Genomic DNA, 18,473 nt, shown 5'->3' with positions numbered 1-18,473 from the left:
TGTTTATAATGCTATTTGGAAGTTTTTTTGGTGGGTTTTTCTGTTAAAATCCGGCAGCAATTTATTGGAATCGCAAGTTTTATAGCTAGTTTAAGCGTTCAAGGGTTTTTCAGGGTGCTGAATCCAAATATGCAGTTAAAAAACCATTTTAACTGCAACAAATCAAGATTTAATCTCAATTTCTTCCACCGGATTCCGTTACCGAAATCTCCAAAAAATCTCATTATAGACCACTCCTAAAAAAGTTGCATCGAAGTTTTGGAATCTGCGCATGCCTGCAATAAAACGATAAATGTTAAATGAATGATCACTCTGCAATTCCATAAATTTTGATAAAATCCAATCCAAAGCAATGGCTTATCTTTTTGGGTCTGGTGCAAGGCCGCTGATGAGAAGCATAACAACAATAAGTCGGTTGCGGGTTTGTTCTTCGTTTTACTGTTTGCCTCCCAAAACAATCATCAGAAATTACTACTACTACTCGCAGCAGAATGATCCTCCAGATAGCGACCAATTTGAATTCCTGTTCACCACTGGAGCGTCTAATCGAAGATTACACACATTAAACTCAAACCCAAAGTCAGGTGGGGGCCAAAATTATGTATTTCACAGTGCAAAACAAACAGGGGAAAAGTGGAACTGCCCTGTGGCAGCTGTAGCTCTGTTGATAGGGTGGGTAGGCTCCGAGCAAAGACATCTGAGAGAGTTTGCAGAGTGGTACACGGCTCGTGGTATCCACGCCATTACTATCTCTCTTCCCATGGTGGATCTTCTAAGTTACTACATGGGCTCTAGGGCTCAACAGGACACAAAACTGCTAGTACAGACATTGGACAAGTGGCTCAGCCAGGACAAGGACAAACACACCAGGAGCCTCATAGTTCACACCTGTTGTGCCGGCTGGCTCGCGTAAGTTACATCGCTTCTTCCTTGATTCATCACCTATAATATTTTTCTCTCATGAGTTCCTCACTGTCAAAAGGATATCTCCGGAAAAAATCTCCCCAAGATTTACTAGTTGTTGTAACGTGCATTTTTGTACATCTGCCCGCGGTGTTAAGGCTTATCTTGTGGGTGTGAGAGAAATGGCATTGCCTGTAATTTGAAATTGTGATCAATGATGGGCAATTCTCCTGGCCTTGCCTCAGGTTAAACCTACTTTGTCAAGTGTTGTTTTGAAGTGAAGCAGTTTATCTTCGCACTGAGTGGTAAAATAAAAGGTAACCTGACCAAATGCAGTTCCCCCCTCACAGATAAATCAAACAACAAAAGTAGCAATTCTCCTTGGCTTCACACAGATTTCTGCTACAAGTTTTTCGTAATTCCGAACAAAAGTGATAATGCTAAATGGGCTTTTCTGTGGGAAAACCTTCTGTAAAATGTTTCCAGAAACAAACCCCAAGGCGACACACCACACCTTTACCTGCACCTGGCCTTACCCCTTTGAAATTCATACCATTTTGGGTCAAACCAGATTGAGAATGGAACCCTGGCAGTCGGCTTAATACATCATCGACTTTCAGTGATCAGCATACTGTTTGGCGGATAAATAGATAAACTTAGATCAATTCCCAACCAGGCTCCATTTTGCACGGCATTCTGTTAGTATCCTATTTCAAGGTTCAATTCAATTATGCTTGACTAAATCCTGCAGCTTATAACGCTCTTTTAAAGCACCTCCCAGGGTATGCCAAGAAGTTTTATTGGACCTGGATTAGTTTATCTTCATTCAGTTGTTTTACTGTACAAAATGGCTCAAGTTCCATGGTTTTTGCATTCAAGTATTTTACAAGCTACTCTAAGAAATATCATGGCAAATAATAGTAGGGTCGTTTAGCACAATTGCTATTTCCATTGCATCAGCAATCTTTAACGTAGCAATTGTTAAGATTGCTATTGCCAGGTAAATTAGGGTAGCCACCTGTGAAATTTTTAACGTAGATTGTTAGGTACTTGAAGCAAAGTAAAAACGAGTCACGTTTCTCATAAATTCGATTTGAGTCATTTGAGTCATCTTAACACCATTGCTTGACAGAATCCTTTGTGAGAAAGATGGCAATTTAGGCAAATATGTCTTTAGTCCTTATGTAATGAATGAGTAATGAGTAATGAGTGTTGGTAAGACACCTGGTTTTTTTTTTTGTCTTTCCTTTTTTTTAAATTTGGCAACTAGGGCCAAACATCACTTTGGACAGCTCTTATGAGGTAGCAGCTATTTTTTTTGGATTCCTCTTTCCGGGAGGTGTAGGATTGATCTAAAGATCATTCCATTATGACATGTACAAATGAAGTTATGAATTTATTTTGATTATGGACAAATTGTCAAGGTCGGCCAGCTATCAAATTAGCCTCCTCCAGCCTTCAACGTTGCATATAAATACAAGGTGCCTCCTCCTCATTTTGGCATCTCATCTCATTTATCTTTTTCTCTCTCATCTTGATTGAGTATGGATTTCTGGGACTCTCTCTCTCTCCACATGTGTGAAAAGAAGACCATATTTTCTAGTTGCTTCGTTGACCAGATTTGATCAAAATTTCAGGAGGCTGAAATCTCAGGAGTCTGAAATTTCAGGAGGCTGACTTTGACCAGCGTTGATCCTGTTTGACTTTGGTTTTGTGAGGGAGACTTTTGTTTGGGCACAAAAACCGAGGCAGTTTGACTCCTGTGTTGACCAGCTTTGACTGCCCTAATTCAAGTTGTTGCGTTGATTTTTGTTGATCAGATTTGACTAGTTATTTTCAAACTGTTTTGGGCTGCATTATCTTGCTATTGGAGGTCGAGTTGACCAAGGTTGACTGAGCTGTTTTGGAGGTCAATTTCAGCCCTGTTGACTAGCATTGACTTTCTGGTTAGGGCTTTCTGTTTTTGCTGTTTTGTTTGATCAGTTTGGGCAAGTGAATATTGTAAATTGTACTCTCTCTTTGTGCTGAATTTTTTAAGAATTATAAGAAGAATTGATCAAGGGTTTCCCCACATTGGGGTTTGTCTCTGGCTGGTGCCATATTTTGTGTCCTCTTGTGTTGGCTTGTCTTCCACTGTTATTGTTTATGTTCTATCTGCATTTTACTATCATGTTAATGTGATTGCTATACTGGATATGATATTGGGCTAATAAAGAAAATTGAAGTAAAAATGCTCTAAGCATAGAACATACCATTGTTATCCTAAAATTAACATGGATTAGCGCTGAGGTGAAGACAAAGCCCAAGCAGGAGTGAAGAGCAATGACTAAGAGGAGCAATCATTGATCAAAGACAAGATTCAATGGCCTCCACATCTTATTTCAAGTCTGATGATAAGCTTCATGATAAGTCTGATTATCATGCATGAAAGATGTCTCTTGATTTGACTTTAAAAGAGCACGATGTTATGGATTATGTATAGAGAAAGATTTCAAAACCTCCTTCAAAAGATTTCAGAACCTCCTTCAAATGCACCGACTGCTACTAAGTCAAAGTACAAGAGGGGTGAAGTCAAAGCCAAGAAGGTCATCAGGGATTCTATACATAAGCACATAGTTGCTTACATCTTCGATTTGAATACATCAAAGGAGATATATGACAGGTTGGATGGCGTGTTCAAATCTAGCAATGCAAATCAAATTCTTTTCCTCAAGAACAAACTAAAGGATATAAAGAAGGGAAAAGGAGAGGATATTCAATCCTACTTCATGAGCATTACCAAGATAAAAAATGATCTTCTTTCGACTGGTGAAGCTATTGCTGATAAGGAGCTCACTCTCATTGCCCTTGGAGGTCTTCCTCCCGAATGGCATGTGTTCAACATTACTATTCTCAGTAATGACAGAATTCCAGGTTTTGAAGAATTGCTGGTTAGATGTTCTCAAGAAGAAACAAGGATGATGGAATTGGAGATGTCTTCAAATAGGAATAATCCTACCGCATTCTTCGCTCATGCCAAGAGGAAGAACAATGCAGGTCCAAAGAAGCAAAGTCAAGGAAGACCAGGATTCAAACATGGAAGGAAGGGAAGATGCTTCGTTTGCAACAAGTTTGGTTACTATGTTAGGGAGTGTCCAAATAGAAGGGACACATCTCATGATGATGATCACAATCATGCCAGGGGCAACAACAACAATCAAAGGAATGGCTGGTTCAACAACAAAGGGAAAACGAACGCTTCCGCTACTCAACTTGGAAATGACCGAGCTTCTAAAAGAACAAGAAACTCTAGGTATGATGAGTTTAATGTTGTAAATTCTAAGCAAAAGGAATTTTATCTTATATTTGCCCTCTCTACTGCCTCTGCTTCGGATACTTTGGGAAATTGGTTGATTGATAGTGGTGCCCCAAGGCACTTCACCATATACAAGGAAGCTGTTTCAAATTTGATAGAGAAGGATACAAATTTGGAAATTATCCTTGGAGACAATGCCACCTATCCCGTGAAGGGAGTTGGGAATGTTACCCTTCAATTGAATCAAGGTAACACTATTCATCTTCAAGAAGTACTATATGTACCTGATCTAAAGAAGAATCTAGTGTCTATCTCAGCAATGGAAGACAAAGGATTCAAGGTGGCATTCATCGATGGAAAGGTACGTGTATGGAAAAGAAATTTCAAAGAAGCATTTACTCTTGGATTCAGGGTTGACAGTTTATATCAAGTTGGAGGAAATCCACTGGGAGCTATGTTATGCAACACATCTCTTCAATTCGAACTATGGCACTAGAGGTTTGCTTATCTTCACTATAAGGCTCTACTCGATGCAAGGAAGATGGTTACATGTATGTCCGAATTCAAAATAGAGCATGAAGGTGTATGTCAAGGATGTGCTGAGGGAAAACATACAAGGGGACCATTCCCCTCAAGTGAAAACAAGATCACAGACATTTTGCAATTGGTTCATTCTGATCTATTTGGTATGTTTTCTGTGACATCATTAGGGGGATATTTATATTATGCTGTCTTTGTGGATGACTTCTCTTGCAAAACTTGGATATATTTCTTGAAGAACAAGGATGAAATATTCTCATGGTTCTATGCCTTTAAAGTCTTGGTGGAAAATCAAATGGGGAAGAAGATTAAGATATTGAGGGCCGATAATGGAACCGAGTGTGAGTCAAATGAATTCAATGACTATTGCAGGGAAGCTGGCATTAAGAGTCTGCAGACTGGGCTGGCAGTGTGGTGGATCGCAAAAGCATTTCAGGATGTTGCTTCTCTCTAGGTTCTGCTTCAATATCATGGATGAGCAAGAAGCAGAAGTCGGTTGCTTTAAGCACCGCTGAGGCTGAATACATTGCTGCTAGTTTGGTCTTCTGTGACGCTGTCTAGTTGAGGAAGCTCTTTAGTGAGTTGTTTGGACATGTGCTGGATACCACCGTGATATTCTGTGACAACCAAAGTGGGATTCGTCTTTCTGAGAATCCCGTGTTTCATGATCGCTCCAAGCATATTGATATCAGGTACCACTTTATCCGGGATATGGTACAGCGGGGAGCAATAAGGCTCAATCATATTGGGACCGATGAGCAGGTTGCCGATATTCTTACGAAGTCCCATGGGAAGGTCAAATTCTTAACCTTCCATGAACGACTTGGAGTTGTGGAGAAACCCTCTTATGAGGGTCCTGTATGAGATGGATAGCGAGCTCCAGGGGGCTTGGGGTACTTCTTGGAGTGATGAGCGACCATAGGGTGACTCACCCTCCCCTAGTGGTGCGCTGTGTACAGGGTGAATGGTTCACCTTCCCCTGTGATACCCCATGTTGGATTTTAGAGTTAGATTCTTGTTCAAGTGGCGACTCCACTTATTTCATTTTCTACAAGGATTTTTGCTTGAAGCTTGCTTCTTGTAGATTTCTTACTAACCTTGGACAGGAACCTCACTCTGGTATCCATTTGCTCTTTCAGGGTTAAGTGAGCATGACATCATGAATGATTTGTTCGCCTCTTGTGATTTTACTAACATTTCAAGCTATCCAAATTTCATTCCGGATGAAGTCATTGAGGATATTGAAGAGTTGCCTAGTTTTCTAGGTAACAATGCCATCAGTATTGAAACTCACCTTAGGAATTTCTTAGTGTGAGCAAATGGTACCATGATATTAACCATGAGGATGTTAAAATGAGACTTTTCATCTTTTCATTAGATGGAAATGCAATGGATTGGTTCATAGAATTACCTGCTAACAGTTTTGATTCTCTAGAATCAATCATTGATGCCTTTGAAGAAAAATATGGAGATGAAAGAAAGATCAAAGCGAAAACTGATGAGAATGATAAGGATCACATCAAGGAGTTGACTCGAATGATTAAGGATATGCAACTCAACCAAGTTCAACTCATTAAGACCATGGAGGTAAATCATGCAGAAAAACCAGTTCGGGAGGCCGAGTAAGTCATGACTCGACCAAGTCAGTTATGACTCGGTCAACCCGGCCGTTTCCACATCTACTCGGCTGAGTCATTAAATCCGGCCAGTCACCCAAAAAAACAACGATTTTTCTAATTTTTTTTTTAAACTTTTTAACATTTAGCTGATTGTTGGGGACTCCAAGGTGTTTTCTAAATTGGTTAAGTGCTATTTGGGGTCCATTCCCCTCTCCTAGTATTGATATGCTATTCAAATTTCATGGTAATGTTAAATTCTTAAAGTAAAAGTGACATCCTCCTTAATCTTCATTTTCATCCTTTTACTTAAATTTTTATCATTACCATGAAATGACTCAAGATGTTTGAGAGTGGTTCCGGCCTCATTGGATTTCATATGGAGAAAGTAGAATTTTAGATTTCATTCAAAATCCAGCAGACTTAATAGTTTTTCAGGATTTCAAGATTGGAGGATTGCAATGTTTCCATTGAATTTTGTCATGTATTAAGATATGGAACTCATATTTAATCAAGAGCACCAATCCCTCTATGTACCTTGATGTTAGTGACATTGGTTGTCGAACTCCTCTGGGATTCGCTCCTAAACCAAGAGCTTTTGAAAATGTCGCTCTTGCTCCTGTTTTCGCTCTCGCTCCCCACTTTCGCTCCCGCTCTCGTTTTCGTTCTCGCTCCCCACTTTCGCTCCCGCTCCCAAGTAACACTGAGCTAGATGATGTTGGCAACTCTAGCAGTAGCCAGTAGTACTAGTCACAGACTTTTGTTGTAGAGGCCATTTATAGCCTCCTTGGTTATGTGTTTTTGTTTTGATCTCTATATCATCATCGTATATGTATTGGACAGTGCACTGGGTGCCATTTTGATATAATGGATATATTCATGAGCCTACTTTGATCATATGTTGTCTTCTATCTATATTCTAATGCTGTGTGTTTGGAAACATGAATGAAAATCTTTAAAATTATGTGTGTTTATAAAAATAAATATTTAATGTATTTTTTACAACCACTGAGTCATTGAAATCGAACCGGCCGAGTTGATATGGAGTCAAAGTCGGAGTCGGAGTCGACCCTCGGCCGAGTCGGAGTCGGAGTTTTAAAACATTGATCAACACCATGGAAACAAATCATGCCAAGGAAATAAGTGTTATGAAAGCTAATCAAGTCACTTTTCACAATAGGTTGGATAAAATGGAAAGATTACAGGTACAAAAATTCCAACTTAGGTTAAATGATGAATGGGAAGAGAACAAAGAAACAAATCATAAGCTTCCCAGTCCACTGAAGCAATCTTCATCTCATTATGAGGAAGTCATTTACTCCATCGAAAAATGGCTAATTGATGGAGACTTGGATAGCAAGGAAACTGAGGGGAATCAAGTTTATACTTATGAGATTGATCCATCACCCATGTCAGAGCAGAAGCAAAATGGACAAAGGCAAGTCAAAGAAGTCTTGGATACTTTGAATTTTCCATCAGAGCATCTTCAAAATCGGGCAGAAAGGTCTACTTTGATCACCTCAACATCAACATCACAATCTATTAAGAAGAAAAAAAAAAGCGGAAAGGATTTGGTAAATCTGATGGCCATGTACAACATAGTGTTGGGATTGATCAAAGTCCTCAAATATTCAGAATTGGACAGGGCACATCAGAAAAGTAACCCATGGATCTGCCTAAAAGTAAGCAAGTTCTCAGCATGAACTTCATTAAGGACATCTGATGCTATGGGGCATCTTTCTGTATCATATTTCTAACCTTATCCCTCGTCATTTTATTTCATGAATAAATTGTCATTTATGCTTTTAGAATAAATTTCCATTGCTTCATTTATGTACTTGATGATATTTTTGAATGGATACTGCTGATATATGTCTTTTGTCGGTGGATGCAGATTCTAAGTTCTTGCACACTATCACTTCATATCTAGCATGCATCCCCATATGGAGCCAAATGTTGACCACTGGAGTGGCACTTGATGATTATATGAAGACTCCATGCCCAAGGATGATCTAGAGGACACTTGTACCATTAGATATCATCAGTCAACAGAGTTTTTTAACTCTACTTCTATTTTCTCATCATCTTTCTTGTACCCAGATTCCACACCCTGCGGGGAATTGTAATAAGTGATACTAGTAATGATGAGTTTTGAGTATGTAACAGGCCTAGGATGTTGGGACTCGATCAACAAATGAGTACACCTTGGAGTGTTTTTTTTATCTGGTTAATTATCCTTTTTTTTTCAGAGGTGGATAATTTTCTGAGTTTTTTCACTCACTTTTTACCTAAAGCCGGGGTGACGGTTTGAAGTTTGAGTTTCTAACACATCTTAGTGTCTAGAGTCGATGTATATTACCATACTAGATCACACAAAAAATTTCATGGAATTTAGTTAGGTCTAGGTAGTCATTTTTTAATTTTTTAGATTTCCCGCAGGTCAAAAATTGCAAATCAAAAATTGCAAATAAAATTGTACTTGTAATGTAATAAGTGATGTCTAGAGAAGTTGTATGGGGTATGAGTAATGAAATTTACACCTCTCACCCTCAACTTTCTACTATGACACATTTTGATGGGTTAAAAATGTGTTTTGAACCTTCAAAACCCACTTTGCCTAGGTTTAGTGGGAAATCTGGCAATTAATTAAGCCAAAAATTAAATAAATAGAGAAAAATAAATATCTACACATGCTAAATGTTGTGGAAATGAGGTGGAAAATTATGGGGGAGTTAAAGTGAAGTCCCAAGGTGATGTGGACTCCTAAAATCAAGGAAATGACGTGCTCAAATAAAATCGAATTTTTGGCATTAAAGGAGAAAGCTGTTTACTTGGAAATTCGAATTTGTGAAGTTAATGCACATTTGGGAGGACTTGGGAGAATATTTGGTAGAGATTTTTGTGGGAAATTGTTCCCACATGGGTTACCACCCATATACACTTGTCATTCTATCATAAAATTCAAATTTGGCACACAAGGGAAGAAGAAAATGATGTTCACTTGCCAGAATTCGATTTTTACACTTGGCTTTGGAGCTTTATTCAATAAATTCGAATTTCTCTTTGAGATTATCATCTCATGCCACTTGTTTAATCACTTCTACATTGGGATTAACTCCAATGCCATTTGTCATTGTCATTCTTCATTGAGATTTTCTCCCAACTCTCTATATAATAGAGCCATGGGCTCATATTGTATCATGTAATACGAGCTATTGTGCTTGAGGAGACAACGGGATTGTATTCACTACTTGCAATATAATACAATAGTCTTTGGAGTAAAGCGCGATGGTGTTCTTCTCATTGCATGTGTGGTAATTTATTTATTTTTTTTAACTGAAACGGTTAATGTATTTATTGATCAACGGTTGGGCCGTAGCCTAAACAACCGACATTACATGGAGACTTGAGTTCACTAGTCCTTATTACACCTAACAATCTTCTCCTTCTGAGTTTTGAGATTGTCCATCGATCCAAAAATATTGAATTAACTGTTATGTTATGTGAAGTCAGATTATGGCAGAGAACTATGTGTTAACACAAAGTTCCATCAATTTAAAATGAAATCAGGATAAGAGGACTAGACGGAGAGTGCGCAGGATCCGTTGGATTTCATAAACCAATGGATAGGATCAAACCCTGGAGGAATATCGCATCGGCGAATGTTGTTTACAAAGGGGCGGCCTCAAGTCTTAAAATGTTGCGATTTGCGATCCCGAATTATCGCATTGGAGAAAAGCTATCGGCAACGTCGGACCATAGACCTTACTGATAAGCGATGCGATCGGTGGAACAAATTGCATCGGAACAAGTCAAGCGAAAAAGCTTTAACCAATGGACAACCGAAATGCCGATATGCGATTAAGGGGTGGGCCGATCAAGCGATGCGCCGATAGTCGATGGGTCAGAGATCGATGATCGGGGCAAATGTTGATCAACGCAGTGCCTATGGTATGGCAATCAACGCGAGCTCTTCTGAGTTTTTTTTGAAAAATCCTTGTGTCAAACAACATCCCTCATTGGCTTTGACCTCTGCCTCCTTGTTTGAGCTGCGGAGGATGTGAAAAAAGGAGGAGGAGGTAAAAAAAACCAGCAGGCCCCGCAGCCTCTGGAGAGTATTATTGAGCGCCAGATTGCTAAAGTGATCCTCAAAGTTTAATGTCTTTATCAAGAGCTCTGAGTCCCCAAAGACCTAAAGAGCTTTGTGTCCATGCTCTTGTGCAATCTGGCAGCGTTTAAGAAGCTCGAGAATTTCGGCCTGATTGTTTGTGCTCTATCCTAGTCCCCAAATGTAGCTATCTATTCGGGAGCCATCCTGAGAGTAGACTACTCCACCTACACCAGAGATCCCTGGATTGCCTTTAGAGGCGCCATCAAAGAAAACGGTTACCTTTCCCTACTTCCTCCTCCAGGTTTGGAACTCTGCATCCAGTGTTCTAATGCGCCAAGAAGGATTGAATGTGGGGCGAGCAAGTATCTTCTTATTGTCCCGAACGAGAAGGGTTCCTAGCTAGCTTCGTTCTTCAGTTATGAGGGTATCGTCTAACTTGCTGGAGTAATTTCCTAGAGCTTCCATCAAGGACGCCTTAGCTCTGGCAACCACTTTTAAGGGAGAGGACGTTACATTGTTGAATATCCAGTTATTTCGGGCGAGCCAAAGCTTCCAGCAAATGAACTTGGGAATGGAGTGCCAAATTTGATTCCACAGTGATTGTGCGTTGAGAGTCCTAGGGTACCTTGCAAGCCAGGTGGAGAAGAGATCCATGACTGTGCATTGGAGAGGACCAGGTGCGTTGAGACCGTGAAGGACAAGAGCCCATACCGATTGTGCAAAGGTGCAACTTACAAAGAGGTGGTCCACGTTTTCAGATGCCGATCTACACAAAATGCACCAATGCAGCCCTATAATGCCTCTATGGGCAAGATTTTCCCCTGTCAACACTTTCTTGTGAATTAGTAGCCAAGTGAAAAAAGTTCACCTTTGGGATTCCGTATGCGTCCCACATGTGCTGCCAGATGAAAGGGTTGAGAACTTGATTTTGCGTGGATTGCAAGGCTGCAAAGCCAAGCGTAGAGGTATAGAAGCCTGTTTTCCCCCATCTCCAAAGATCCGATGCATGTAAGTTAACAGGTGCCGAGCCCTTCAACTTGTCCAAGAGAAGGTGCTTTTGGTGAAGTAAATGTGCTGGTAGGTTGGGGAAGACCCAGTCCTCCCAATTCCCCTGTTTGTCCCAAGCAGAAATGTCGGCAAGACTGTGCAAGCCGAGCTGGGAGAGCCAATCACGAAGATCAGCTAAATCCACTGTATTTTCGAGGGGGAATTGCCCATGATTTTATCTTGCCATATCGAAATATTTGCTCCATTTCCAGGCACCCTGTAAAGTTGGTTTTGGAAGGTGGCAAGCCCTTTTCTGCATAGGTTCCAAAGCGGCGTGCCTTTGGGAACACTGTCCGCTTGGAGGTTTCTCAATGAGATGCCTTTGAAGTATTTATTCCGAAGTAATTGGCTGACTGGATGGTGTTTGTTGGAGTAGAGCTGCTAAAGAATTTTGCCACCTAAGGCAATGTTGGCCAGGCCAGGGTCTCTAATCTGGAGACCTCCTTCTAGCTTTGGCCTTTTCATTGTGTCCCAACTAACTAAGTGAAATTTCCTCTCGTTCCTTTTGCCTCCTTGCCATAGGAAGTTTCTGAGCAGCTGTGAAATTTGATCCGTCATTGTCTTTGGAGCTAGGAGGAAGGAGGCCTGATAGATAGGGAGAGAGGAAAGGACAGACTTTATGAGGATTAGCTTGCCAGCATAGTTGAACCACTGCCCACCCCAAGCAGCTATTTTGGTTTTGGTCTTGTTGATGGCTTCAGTCCAGAGTGAGGCTCGGTTAACCCCCAGGGTTAAAGGTAGTCCCAGGTATTGTATTTTATCCTAGGAGGCATAGCTCGGAAAGTCCAGGATTCTAGCAATTCGAAGGGTGGTTTGCTCCTTTGTATTCCAACTGTACACTGCACTTTTTCTTTTATTAATAAGTGCTCCTGAAATGATACAGAAGCTTTGTAGGATCCCATTGAATTCCTTTGTTATTCGTGTGGAAGCTCCTCCCAACAGTAGAGAATCATTTGCGAACAAGGCATGATTGATTGGTTCTATTCCATTCGTCGGTCGGATGCCCGGGAGAGTACCTTTGTTTCTTTCCGCTATCAGTTTCTTGCTCAAGGTGTCTGCCATTATTATGTACAGAAAGGGAGATAACAGGCATCCTTGCCTTATCCCCCTTGAAGCTTGGAAATAAGAGGCAGGTCGGCCATTTACCAGTGGGGCAATCCAAGGTTTGTCAGTGCAGGCCTTGATCAGGTTCACAAAAGCTGGGCTGAATCCAAAGGAGAGAAGAACTTTGTAAAGAAATGATAGTTTAACCTGATCAAAGGCGTTGGTCATATCCAACTTGATCAACATCCCTTGCTCCTTCCTCTGGTGACTGGAATGCATGGATTCCTGTACAAGTATCACATTATCCAAAATATGTCTTCCTGCTATGAACCCTCCTTGACTGGGAGAAATAAGCTTACTTAGCAGGGGTTTAATTCTGTTTGCAAGCAATTTAGCAAGAATTTTGTAAGAGGCATTACATAACGAAATGGGTCTAAATCTGTCAAAGGTAGCCAGATTCACTTCTTTGGGTATTAAGGCAAGAAAGGTGGATTTGGTGCTGCCTCCCACTTTTGCCTTTTTCTGAAAAGCCTTTGCCATTCTTAGAAGGTTAGATTTGATGATTGTCCAACAAGCTCTGTAGAAATGTGCTGAGCAACCATCGGGGCCTGAGGCTTTGTCAGGCTCCATGTCCCAAATTACATTACTAATTTCCTCCTTAGTGAAGGGCTTCATAAGATTTGAGTTATTCTCCTCATTAACCAAGGAAGGGATCTGGGAGAGGAAGTCATTGGAGATCGCCTCATCTCCTATTCCATCCTCTGCATATAACCATTGAAAGTGAGTTTCAGCAGCTTCTTTAACTTGGGAAAAACCTTTGGCGACTGTCCCATCTGCTGAGGTGATTTCTAAAATGTGATTCCGGGAGAGGTGGGCTCTGAACTGCCAGTGGAAGAAGGTTGTGTTTCGGTCACCAGCTTTCAACCATAGGCTACGGGACTTAAGCCGCCAAAATTCTTCTTTTCTGAAGGAGCTGAAAGAAGCAAGTTGGGCAAAATGTTCTTCTCCAACTCTTGCGTGGTTATGTCTTTGCCCTCCATCTCCAATTGTAATTCTGCTCACTGTTGGACAGCTTCTTTTCTATATGTGGTGAAGGTGTTGGGAGGTGTTTTGACCCACTCTTTCAGAGCTGCTTTGGTTGCTTTCAATTTTTGCTCCCAAACATAACTGGGTGACCCGGTGACTGTGATGGACCAAGCCTTGGCAACAACTTCCATAAACCCATCCTGCTCTATCCACAAAGGGCTGAAGCGGAACGGTATAGGCCCCAGGTTTTCTTCCTCATCGAGTTGTAAGAGGATGGGTTTATGGTCCGAGGTGAGCTTTGGTAGGATTATTGATGACACTATTCTCTTATCCATCAAAAGAGTGCTCTGAACTAGGAATCTGTCAAGCCGGGTTGAGATATGTGCTGCCCCTGTTTTGTTGTTGGTCCAAGTGTATAACCCCTTCTTGGGTTTAAGATCAAGAAGATCCCACTGCTGAATTATGTCCTCCACAAGGGGAAGCATTGGATCTTTGCTATTGTTACCCCCTCTTTTTTCTTTTGGTTCAAGAACGATGTTTAGATCTCCTGTGATTACAATGTTCATGGGAGAATAGCTGTCTAAAAAATTGAGAAGTGTTTGCCAACACTCTTTTTTGTCAAGGTAAAGAACAGGAACATAAAGATTAAACAGGGCGAAAGTGAGTTTACTTGCTTTATGTCGAAGCTCGGTGTAAATCCAATGTTGAGTCTCGAAGGAGTTTTCTAGCTGGAACAATTCCTCCATCCACACCGTGGCAAGTCCTCCTGAGGTGCCCCTTGCACTTACGACCATCCCCGCTTTGATCTTCCAATTCATTCTGCTTAAATCTAGAAGGGCTTCCCCTTCGATTTTTGTCTCTTGGAGCATGAGGATCTCTGGGGATTCTATTTTCATGAGATCTTTAACAACTGTAGCCTTCATGGGATTCCCCAAGCCTCTACAGTTCCAAGAGACTATACACATTATCTAATTGGGGCAGTGGAGGAGAGGCCTCCCTTTGGTGGCTGTGCTCTGGTATTTCGACCAATGGACATTTCTAGAGTGCACTGACTTCCTTGCATTTTTTGCCTCTCTGCTTCTTCCTCTCTTGCTTCCTTGAGGGATTTCCTCCCTGCCCGCTTCGAGGGCCTTTCAAATGTCTCATCTTCCGATGAGCCTGTCAATTCTGAGGGCTTCTTTCTTGTCATGTCTACATAAGAGGGTGGCGAAGAGCCTCTTACTGGGGAGTCGGTTTGAGTAGGGGGAACCCCTGCGTTTCCTTCTTTGTTTAATGAGGGATTGACCTGCTGTTCCGCGTCACTTGCTATAACAGGGGATTCTTCTTGTGTGCTGAGAGCTGCGAAGGAATTTGAGGGAAGATCTGTTCTAGGGGGTGTTGCCCCTTCCGGCTGTAGCTCTGTGGATGGCACAATGGGTCCCGCTTGAGCCCCTTTCCCTCTTGGCTTGCTGGGCTGCTTTGATGAGGCCGTCTTCTGCACCGTTGTCCATTGATCTCCTTTCATCTTCTCTGCTTCTTCCTCAATTTTCTTTTTATAGTTTCTTGCAAAGTGCCTGTATCCATGGCAATGCCTGCACTTGAAAGGTAGTTGCTTGTAATCCAATTCTTGCACGTGAGACCATTCTGCCACTGTTAGTTTTATGGCTTTTGGAAGCCCAACTTCCAGATCAACCTCGACACATATTCTGGCACAGGAGTATTGTCCCTTCCTGTCTGCTCTGTCAATGTATTTTCCAAGGGTGTTTCTGATGGATTCTAAAGAATTCAGACTCCAACAGTGCAAGGGTAAATGAGGGAGGCGCACCCAGACAGGGATAGCCGAGGGCACATCTTGGGTTGGGTCAAAGTCCGGTGTCCATTTATTCAGGTACAGACTCTGGGGACCCATAAAGTATGGCCCGTTTCTAAAGATGAGGTTCCTATCTTCAATGCAGTAAAAAATGAAAATGAAATAACCCTTACCGACGAAGTGGAATTTTATTCCTTCTGAAACCAGCGGTCTCCAGTTGCGATGCACCCACGATTCGATGGCTCTTGGCAATGGCCATAACCCAGTGAACTGGCCGATGAGTCCTCTTTCTGCGATATTTAGGGCAACACGACAGGGTTCTTCAGCTGGAAGAGCGATGGTCGGGATTGCTTCCATCTTCTTGACGAACTTTTGCTGGGAGGCTGAAATTGGACGCTTGCTGCAGTGGCCTACCAGCTGCTTGAAGGCAAGGAGCTCAGGAGGGAGGGAGGAAGGAGGCTCAGAGCCTCCCTCTGAAGCCATGGCTGTGAGGAGAGGTCGCAGAGGGGCGCACGCAGAGGCAACAACAACGCGCGGGTAGTTTTTTGAAAGCACATGTGTGGTAAATTATTGACTTGTTGTTATGCTTCTATTTATTTCCTCATGTCATTATTTCTTTCATGTTTGTTTTAAGTTATGTTAGTATGCAACTATCTCATATTAGCATAAGAATTAATTATTTGCTTTAGGAAAATAAATCTTCTAGTGGATAATAGATGTATCTCTAGGAATTCTTTCCACTGCACTTATTTAATTTCATGTTGATTTAATGATTTGTGGTGAAGTTTTGTAGATGAATCATTATTTGGTCAAGATTTTCAAGTGTGAGGATAAATTCTCGGAGGAATCAACCCATTCTTGAAAAATATTCAAGGAGAACCTGCATGTTTTGAATTCCAAAGTCTCATCTATATCTACTTCTTCAAATGATTGAGTTCTGCCTTCATCTCAGCCAACTCTATGCCCATTTCTTCTTTACTCATTCTTTTGAGTCCAACTGCTTCGGCACTCTTTTTGCTCTGTTTGTGAATTTCCTTCGTACCCCTGTTATGACTATCAATAGTCAATTTCTTCCTTTGGTGAAATTTCCTTGTTCATTGGTGAGCTGCAACTAGCCCTTTCTTTCATCTGTAACAAGTCTTCTTCATGCCTCACCAAACTTTTATGAGTTTAGCCTTTTGGCATCTATTGGTTCTTTCCTCGAACCTTTCACTGACTAGCAATTCTACCCAACACTCCTCTTGCTGAAATTGTTATCATTAAGACAACTCTACCCACAATCAAAATTGTGGAGCTGCCTCAACAACTTCTACCCAACCGTAGTTGGAAGTTGTTCTCAGCTTCTCTTGAACACTTCTTGCTCTAGGCTGCTGCATCTTCAATTGCTCACTTCCTTCTTTCATTCAATAATTTCATTTACTATTGGGTACTGTCACCTTTACTCATCTGAGAGTTCTTCTTGCTTCATCTTCTTTAACATAGCTCATGTGCTATGATGCTGATACAATTCATTATTCCTTCCTGCAATTTCGCTGCTTCCATTGACCTATACAATCTTATCTCAAGATACATCAAAGCACCTTTCAAACCTGCCAATTTTCCTTCAAGATGTCTTAAAACTAATTCCCATTCCATCAGTTAAATCTTTGCCAAATGATTCATCTGTTCACTATTTCATTTAAACTTTTCCATTCAAAAGACTCCATACAGTTAGCAACTATTCTTCACCTTACGATTAAGATTAAATATGAAATTCACCTATATTTCCAAATTCATGACACACTACAAATTCTTTCTGATAATCTGTAGTAAGCAAATCCTTTCTTGCTTCTACAAATTCCAAAATTCATTCCTTGTAGTGGTTCTTCTTTCAGTCCTATTAAACTCAATCTCTGTTCTTTCAACCATCAATATCATTTTCAACAATATTTTAAGCAATCCTTAATCATTAAAATTCTTCAAATCATTTAAATGATTTCAGTCATAGCAATCCACTCTTCTATTTGACTTTAAATTCAAAACCTTTTACTTCAATTTTGCTTTCAAATCAAACCAATCATTCAATCAATTTACACGGAAATTTCATTTGTTTGAAAGGAAATTTTCACTCCCTTGTTGTTCTCCAAACATCCAAACAAATCTCTCTGCTGACAGAGGATTCACCTTTTCCCTATTCTGATCTCAGTGTCCTTTGCATTAAATCCTTTTGAGCTCTGATTTTACTTTGATTGTTCTAACATGCAAATATCTCCATTCTTTAACATTATTGTACTTCTATGCAGAATCCTTTTTTGCTCTGATACCAAAAATGATGCCACGTAACTGACATCCTTTAAAAATCCCATGTGGACCTATGAGTTATGCCCACATAACCTCCAAAGTGAAGCAAGGTTACACCCTTTCATAAATTTGGAATTAAAACTAATTAAATCCCTCTTCACTTAACAAAACCCCATCAAATTATCGGAACCCAAAACAATAGAAAACCCGACTATACACCCGATCAACGAAAAACAAAGATATAACCTGTCAATGAGCCTGGTCCCACTTCGACCGCATCCAACTGGATCTCAAATAGATTTAACCCGCGTTGATAACATATCGGGTCCAACTTTTCCACCGACTTTGACCACTCTTATGGAGCCGATAAGGAATATAAATCCTTGATGTATAGATTTTCGGGTCCGTTTTTGAAATTAAAGTTCGATCACTTTATGACGTGATATCTGTTGGATATAAGAGGCCATCAAATCTACGGTTTGCGGGACTTCAACTAGCACACGGTTTAAAAACGGGCTTAACCCCCGCAATCGACTGTGATCTAAGAGTTTGAATATGAGATCGACGGCTAGGAGCGAGTGCGGGGCTTCAACCACGATCAAGAAATCTGTACTCTCCTACCCCCGCAGTTGCTGTTCACCGTCGGATCTGCCAGCCAACGGATGGTCCTGACTTATTTTGGGGTTTCTTCACAAATTATCAATCAACTCAGTCTTTTGATGTTTCGGGTCTGTTTCCTGTATTAAACCGCATGCACATTCATTATAGAACACTTACAATCTTCTCACAAACAGATCATCATTGATCAAACCTGTGATCAAT

General features: G+C 40.9%; 1 protein-coding gene across 1 annotated transcript in view; it reads left to right on the top strand.

The window, feature by feature from the left end:
* The first annotated feature begins 224 nt into the window (after window positions 1–224).
* LOC149228560 (uncharacterized) overlaps window positions 225–18,473 on the top strand; it is a 98,239-nt gene continuing 79,990 nt past the window's right edge. Inside the window, exon 1 of the mRNA XM_089375704.1 lies at window positions 225–909. Within this exon, the coding sequence (XP_089231830.1) occupies window positions 353–909 (557 nt within the window). The 5' untranslated portion in view covers window positions 225–352. The remainder of the gene's footprint in view (window positions 910–18,473) is intronic.

The sequence above is a fragment of the Pinus tabuliformis genome, chromosome J (assembly GCF_031772625.1).
Source record: "Pinus tabuliformis cultivar Carrire ecotype Pingquan chromosome J, CPIR1, whole genome shotgun sequence".
NCBI classification, from domain to species: domain Eukaryota; kingdom Viridiplantae; phylum Streptophyta; class Pinopsida; order Pinales; family Pinaceae; genus Pinus; species Pinus tabuliformis.
The sequence above is the reverse complement of the archived record's forward strand: the minus strand, read 5'-3'. Positions and strand labels throughout refer to the sequence as shown.